At 33.2% G+C, this 7,990-nt stretch overlaps 1 protein-coding gene across 1 annotated transcript; it reads right to left on the bottom strand.

Moving 5' to 3' along the window:
- Positions 1-585: 585 nt before the first annotated feature.
- Positions 586-6,802, bottom strand: LOC148953616 (uncharacterized). The gene is made up of 2 exons (XM_089088035.1): positions 6,159-6,802; positions 586-595 (listed from the first exon to the last, which is right to left on the bottom strand). The coding sequence occupies exons 1-2, from the start codon at positions 6,800-6,802 to the stop codon at positions 586-588; spliced, it is 654 nt and encodes a 217-aa protein (XP_088944161.1).
- Positions 6,803-7,990: the final 1,188 nt, after the last annotated feature.

Below are 7,990 nucleotides of genomic sequence, written 5' to 3'. Positions count from 1 at the left end.
CACACACAAAACATAACACTACACACAAACACACACATAAGAAAATACACACACATAAAAAAACTTAAACACACACACAAAAACTTAAAAAAACACAAAAAAAACCCACTACATACACAGAAAAATACTTACACACACAAAAAAAACTTACACACACACAAAAAATTACGAAAACAAAAAAACTTAAAATAACACAAAAACTTACCAGCAAACAAAAAAACTTAAACACAAAAAAAACTTACACACACACAAAAAAAAAACTTACACACACACACACCAGAACTAAAACAAAAACAAAAACTTACACAAGCACAAAAAAAACTTACACACACACAACCTTTCTTAATGTCCCCCCTAAACCAATTTTACAACTTGAAGTGCTAATTCCTTTCACCCAAAACTATACTTTATGGCATTTTGAATACCCCAACACCAAGCAGACTTTACACAACGAAGTGAAGAAAAAGTTCAAGTTCTCTTCTGAATTTTCTCGAAGAAAGGAAAAAAGTTATAATCCAATTCTAATTTTTTCCAAAGAAAATAAAAAATCTCCGACTTTTCTAATACATTCTAAGCATTGACATGCTAACGTATCCTAGAATTATAGAAATATAACAAAGTAATGCATAAAATATTCTTATTGAAATAACACCATGTAGAATGTTAACATAAAAGACACTACACTACATACATTATTAGATACTATTAAAATTATTGAGCCACTTTGAACGTTTTTGATTCTGATCCATAGAATAAATCATTAGATTCTCTCTTGACACCAGAATTATTCACTTCTCTTAGTTCATAACCACTTGGAAAAGAATAATTATTCCATTTTGAGCCATATACAATTTTTACTGGGATGTCAAATATAGGTTCAGTACAAATTTAATCCTTGCAATTACTTAATTCATTGACCTTATGAACTTTGGTAGCAATAATTTTCACTTAAACTTTATTCTCCATTAATTCGTCTTGACATTCATTAGTGATATTGGCTGCCAATACTCTTTTTATTTTGACTGTGATTTCATTGTCTATTATCACATTATTTTTACAAATGTAACACTTCTGGCACGTTGACAAGATATGATTTATGATGTTGGTGCAGCACTATGCACGTCTTCTATTTCGTTTTGCTTTCATTCAAATACTAACACCAGAAATATGACTATAAGATCTGTCAGCAACTAACATTTTACCCGAACCAATAGCTATAAATTTTCCCTTTTCATCAACTATTATTTTTATGTTAGCATTCTCTTTGAGTACTAACTTCTCTGGAAATGATACTTGCGTATATCCGCCAATTGACATACGGAAATTCTTGAGGACTCCAAAGGAATTTAACTCCTCACTTTCGTGACAACGTAGGCATACATTCCCAATAAGATCTCCACAACTACTTTTTTATATTTAAAATATATCTATTTTTCAGCATTCAAGGCAACGATGACTTTATCATGCATACAAAAGTTTTTTGAATAATTCATTTTCACTTCTTTTTAAATATGATGTCGATGTTTATTCGTTCAATGAATGAAAATTATTGATCTAATAAATGCATTAAACTAGACAGTCTCGATAATCTACCATGGAGTACCACTGGGAAAGCCACTTCCAATGTAAGAGCAAGCATAGAGTACGATCGCTATAGCCGCTAGCATTTTTCATGTTGACATAGATGGCAGCACACCTGCTCAGACACACACTCATAGTGAGAGACAGGCAAAAAATTAGGTTATTTTAAGGCTCACTAAGGTTAGGTTAGGTTAGGTGAGAGACAGGCAAAAAGTTAGGTGTATGCTTAGGTTAGGCTAGATTAAGTTAGGTTAGGTTAAGTTAGGTTAGGTTAGCTTACGTAAGCGCGCGTACGTAGGATAACCTAACCTAACTTAATTTTGTGTGTGTGTGTAAGTTTTTATGTGTGTATGTAAGTTTTTGTGTGTGTGTAAGTTTTAGTGTGTGTGTTAGATTTTGTGTGTGTGTTAGTTTTTTTTGTGTAATTTTTTTTTTGTGTGTAATCTTTTGTGTGTGTGTATTTTTTTGTGTACGATTGTTAGTTTTTGTGTGTGTGTGTGTATGTTTGTTTATTTGTTAAATTTTTTGTGTGTAAGTTTTTGTGTGTGTATGTAAGTATTATTTTTTTTGTGTAATTTTTTGTTTGTTTTTAATTTTTTTTGTGTGTGTGTAAGTTTTTGTGTGTGTACAGTTTTTGTGTGTGTGTGTGTGTGTCAGTTTGTGTGTGTAAGTTTCTTTGTGCTTGTTTTATTTTTTGTGCTTGTGTGTAGTGTGTTTGTGTTTGTATGTTTTTTTGTGTGTGTTAGTTTTTGTGTGTGTAAGTTTTTGTGTGTGTGTAAGTTTTTGTGTTTCTGTATGTATTTATTTTTTGTGTGTTTAAGTTTTTTTGTGTGTGTAAGTTTTTTTGTGTGTGTGTAAGTTTTTGTGTGTGTGTAAGTTTTTGTGTGTGTGTAAGTTTTTATGTTTTCGTGTCAGTTTTTTGTGTGTGTGTAATTTATTTTGTACTTGTAAGTTTTTGTGTGTGTGTGTATGTGTTTGTGTTGTGTGTGTAAGTTTGTTTTTTTTTGCGTGTGTAAGTTTTTGTGTGTGTGTATGTTTTTGTGTGTGTGTAAGATTTTATGTGTTTGTATGTTTTTGTGTGTGCATGATTTTGTGTGTTTTTGTGTGTTTTTGTGTGTATGTGTGTGTTTTTGTGTAAGTTTTTGTGTGTGTGTGTGTTTTTGTTTGTGTGTGTGTGTGTAATTTTTTTTGTGTGTGTAAGTTTGTGTGTGTGTGTGTAAGTTTTTGTGTGTGTGTAAGTCTTTTTGTGTGTATTCTTTGTGTGTGTGTAAGTTTGCTAGTGTGTGTGTGTAAGTTTTTGTGTGTGTGTAAGTTCTTGTGTGTGTGTAAGTCTTTGTGTGTGTGTGTAGTTTTCTGTGTGTGTGTAAGTTCTCTGTGTGTGTGTAAGTTTCTGTGTGTGTCGTAAGTCTTTGTGTGTGTGTAAGTCCTTGTGTGTAGTGTAAGTTTTTGTGTGGTGTGTGTGTAAGTTTTTGTGTGTGTGTAAGTTTCTTGTGTGTGTGTAAGCTTTGTTTGTGTGTGTGTTAGTTGTTTTGTGTGTGTAATTTTTTGTTTCTGTATAAGTTTTTTGTGTGTGTGTAAGTTTTTGTGTGTGTGTAAGTTTTTGTTGTGTGTGTATGTTTTTGTGTGTGTGTATGTGTTTCTTTGTGTGTGTATGTTTTTGTGTTTGTGTAATTTTTTGTGTGTGTGTGTAAGTTTTTGTGTGTGTGTAAGTTTTTGTGTGTGTGTATGTTTTTGTGTGTGTGTATGTTTTTGTGTGTGTGTAAGTTTTTGTGTGTGTGTGTAATTTTTTTTGTGGGCTTTTGCAAGATTTTGTGATTGTGTAAGTTTTTGTGTTTGTGTATGTTTTTGTGTGTGTGTTAGTTTTTGTGTGTGTGTGTATTATTTCGCGTTGTTGTAATTTTTTTTGTTGGGTGTATAGTTTTTGTGTGTGTGTATGTATTTGTGTTTTTGTATGTTTTTTTGTGTGTGTGTAAGTTTTTTTGTGTGTGTTTAAGTTTTTTTTTGTGTTTAAGTGTGTGTGTTTGTGTGTGTTTTTGTGTGTCTGTAAGTTTTTGTGTTTGTGTGTGTAAGTTTTTGTGTGTGTGTGTGTAAGTTTATGTGTGTGTGTTAGTTTTTGTGTGTGTGTGTAAGTTTTTGTATGTGTAAGTTTTTGTGTGTGTGTGTATGATTTTGTTTTCGTGTTTGTTTTTGTGTGTGTGTAATTTTTTGTGTTGTTTTGGTTTAGTTTTTGTGTGTGTTTTATTTTTTTTTTTTTTGTTTGTTTTTGTGTGTGCGTGTTATTTTTTTTTGTGTGTGTAAGTATTTTTGTGTGTGTGTAAGTTTTTGTGAGTGTGTACTTTGGTTGTTTTGGGCAAGATTTTGTGTGTGTGTATGAGTTTGTGTGTGTGTGTGTGTAAGTTTTTTTTATGTGTGTAAGTTTTTTTTTGTGTGTGTGTAAGTATGTTTTTTTTCTTATGTTTTTGTGTGTGTGTAATTTTGTGTTTGTGTGTAATTTTTTGTGTGTGTGTAATTATTTACTGACCTTCAGTTGTTGTGATTTTAAAAGTTCCGCTTTTGTTTCAGCCAATCGTGTTTAACAAAAAAAACAATGGAATTATTTAGTAACGTTCTAGCATATACCTAAAAATAATGAACGCTTAACAAAATAATGCATAAGATATTTTTAATGAAACAATGGCATGTAGAATGTTAATATAAAAATATGTTAAATAGATTATTATACATTATTAGTACATTTGCGCTTCACTTTCCGTCAATTCATCTTTATATTCATTGATGATATTGTCTGCTAATGTCCTTTTTATTCTGCCTGCGATTTCACTGTCTATTTTAACATTGTTTGTACACAGATAACAATTTTGGCACGTAGACAAGATATGATTAATAACATTAGTGCATGAGTATGCTTGTCTTCTTCTTGTCCTCTTTAAAATGGTTATGCCGGAAAGATGACGATAGGATGTATCAACAGGTAATGTGTTACCAGCAACAGTAGCAAGGAGTTGTCCCCGATCATTGACAATTATTTTTATGTTTGCATTCTCTTTGAGCACTAATTTCTCTGGTGATGTTACTCTCGCATATCCACCGTTTGCACGATTGAAATTCTTGGGTACTCCAAAGAAATCTAACTTCTCGCCGTCATGACAACGCATGCATAAATTTCCAATATTGTTACCACTTGCATTCGTTTCATAGTTCAGGTATTTCTCCTTGTCAGCATTCAACACAACGATGATTTTATCATGTACACATAATGTTGTTTGTATTAATGGATTCGACCTACGACCATGTCGTATAACCGTCGGTCTGTTTGAACCGGCCACTGGAGTCACTTAACCCCTTCTTATATTTTTAATGGGGAGGGTGAGCTCTGGAAAATACAAAGAAAAAAATTTTGTTTTTCACGAAAAAAAATCTTGAATGAGAACTATAAGTCCTCATCAATAGTATGCACAAGAATAAGTTTTTAAAATTTAAATTAAAAGTGTCATTCTATTTTTCTGATATGATTTAGAGATATAAAAAAAAAGTTGAAAAAAAAATGTCAGAAAAAGACAAGTTAAAAAAAACTGTCTTAAAAAAAAGTTAAAAAAAACCGTCAGACAAAAAAAAGTTAAAAAAAAGTAAAAAAAAAAATTGGTCACTACAAACATTATTTTTCATGACATTCTAAAAGATGTAATAAAAAAGTAAAAAAAAAGTTAAAAAAGAAGCTAAAAAAAAGTTAACAAAAAGTAAAAAAAAGTTAAAAAAGTTAAAAAAAAATTAAAAAAAAGTTAAAAAAAAGTTAAAAAAAGTTAAAAAAAAGTTAAAAAAAAAAAAAAAAAAATATTGGGGGTGGGGGGGGGTTGGAGGAAAGGGTTGGAGGGACGGGGTGGACGATTGTGGCACTTTGGGCCGGTGGGGAACGAATGTGGGGCCGGTGGGGAATGAATGTGGGGAACTTTGGGCCGGAATAAAAAATAGGTATGATTTAAATCATGTTCTAAGGTCGCAAGCCATTTAAATACATTGTTTACATACTTTTTTTTTCTTGTTTTGATATTGCCCTTTACCGACCTCTGAAGATCCAGGTTAAAAAAATATTTAAAAATCTGTTAACTATAATATGGTCTGTATAAATTTTAGTAGAATTAATTTCTTTACCCACTATGAACATAAAAGAATAACTTACTTCTTGCGTGTAGCTTTCGACAATATTCCTTTTATTTGAATGCATCACTATGTCTCGAATGCCGATTCTGAACTGAGAAGATAACAAATTGTCAGAGTTTTTAGATCCGTATTCAAGGTCAAACATAAGTCAATCACATCTAACAATTAAAAGGTAGCAGACAGATAGGAAGTTACTTTAGTATAAAGGAATCATCACGCTCTTTGAACAGAAACATCACGAATTTTCATGGTGGTTGAATTCCAGTCATTACACTGTCTGCTTGTATTGGCAGGAGCACTGTCCGCTACTTATCATTATAAATATATGGTGGGACTGCCCGCTTGAAACTGTTGTAGCTATATAGGGGGACTGCCCGCTTGAAACTGTTGTAGCTATACTACTTACTCTTTTAAAATACATAAACTGCAGAGATTCCAGCTGTTTTACCGCAGTAGTCACCCACAATTCACAGCCATAATGGGCAACAGGTACGACTTTGGTCATAAAAAGGTACTCGTGCATCTTCATATTTTTTATTCCCGTGCTTTGTTTTTGTCGAATTAGGGCAGAAGCAGCTGCCTTACCGCGTGAAATCATGAATTTAATGAGCTCGGTCCAATTACCATTTGCTGTTACCATGAATCCTATATATTTATACTTTGGGGTCAGTTTTATTGCGTCATCTTTAAAAGTAAATGAATAATCCTGAGGTCCATTGAGCTTCCTACTTATGAAGATGAAAATCTCTGTATTAGATGCGTTCAGCTTCAACTTCTTCGATTCTAGGAAAGCTTCAGATAAATTCATAAGAGTTTGGAGCTCCTCTGCTGATTTGGCTACTAAAGTTGTGTCGTCAACGAACAGCAAAAAATAAAAAAGGGTATTCGCTAGTGATACAACTGGGGCCCATCTCATTTCAAGGAATTCTGTAAAATCCTTCATATACAGACTAAAAAGTTTCGGTGACAACGTGCATCCTTGGTGAACTCCTCTGAAGGTTCTGAATGGCCTAGATACACCTATTTTAACAATAAAAACCACAGATAAAGTTATTTTATACATGTTAATTAATAACATAATAAAAGGCCTGGGTAGTCCTATCTTATCAAGATAAACAGAATAAAATCGGTCTACCAATACTATCAAATGCCTAATCAAAGGCCGAAAACGTGACAAAAAGCCTACCATTTTCCTTGCAATATTTTTCAATAAGAGCCTGGAGTATAAATACACAATCTGTAGTTGAAAAATCCTTTCGGCATCCTCCTTGTGTCTCATTGACAATATTTTCTTTTTCTAGCCACAGCCCTAATCCACCATCTAGAACCTTTTCCAAAAATTTACTAATTTTTGGTACCAGACTAATAGGGTAACAGTTACCTTGCTTCATCTGGTCACCCTTTTTAAATAATGACATTATATCTGACATATTCAATGCTCTTGGCCAACTACATGAAACCAGGACCGCATTATACAAAGTTAATAGAACTGGCAACAGGGGACTGATTAATTTCTTATACATTGTTTACGGAATTCCATCAATAGCCGACGAAGATCCTCCAAGGTGGCTTTTGATGGATTAATTTAGCTCACTCTCTGATCTCTACTGAATTAGCTAGTAAGAATGCTCTGGGAGGGGTAATTCACTGACCACTGCATCTATCGGCTCAGTATACGCTTGTGGGTAGATGAGTGCCTGGCCAGCTGAGTTTCTATGATTCTCCAGGTCTTCAAAATAAGTCGGCCAAAAGTTAACTTCTGGGATCATTTTTGATTGGTCACGTGGCCCACGTAAACACTTACAGAATTCCTTCATACTGGCCGATCTATAAGCTTGAAATCACTTCTCTTGCTCTTTAATTTCATATAATGCTTTCTTCCTCCATACTAAGGCCTTGTGTTCTTTTCTAGCTAATCTAAATGTTGGTAGGGCTTTTTGTCGTTGCTCTGGACCATTGGCATTTTTTACCTTATTTAATAAGCTAAATAGGCACAACTTACTAAGTTTACAATCACTATCAAAAGGACCCATATTTGGTGGCATTAGTTTCAGGACCCAAGCAGCCTCTTCATGGAGGAGTTGGTACAGGCAGCCAGTAATTATTTCAGGGTCCGAAGTGAGCTCATATAAACCCTTTAACTTATCCAAAATCTCTTCCGAGCGAAACCTATCTTTCAGTGTTTTCGTTTCTTCATCAGTCAAATCTTGTCGTAACCGCTTTATAGCTTGAGCTTGGGATATACGGCTAG

The sequence above is a fragment of the Artemia sp. Qi Xiang Cuo genome, chromosome 4 (genome assembly GCF_049724085.1).
Source record: "Artemia sp. Qi Xiang Cuo chromosome 4, ASM4972408v1, whole genome shotgun sequence".
Classification (NCBI taxonomy): domain Eukaryota; kingdom Metazoa; phylum Arthropoda; class Branchiopoda; order Anostraca; family Artemiidae; genus Artemia; species Artemia sp. Qi Xiang Cuo.
This window is presented reverse-complemented; position numbering and strand designations above follow the sequence as displayed.

What these genes read in the sequence shown, in the direction of transcription:
- LOC148953616 (XM_089088035.1), bottom strand. Translation starts at nt 6,802, where the DNA reads ATGTATAAAATAACTTTATCTGTGGTTTTTATTGTTAAAATAGGTGTA.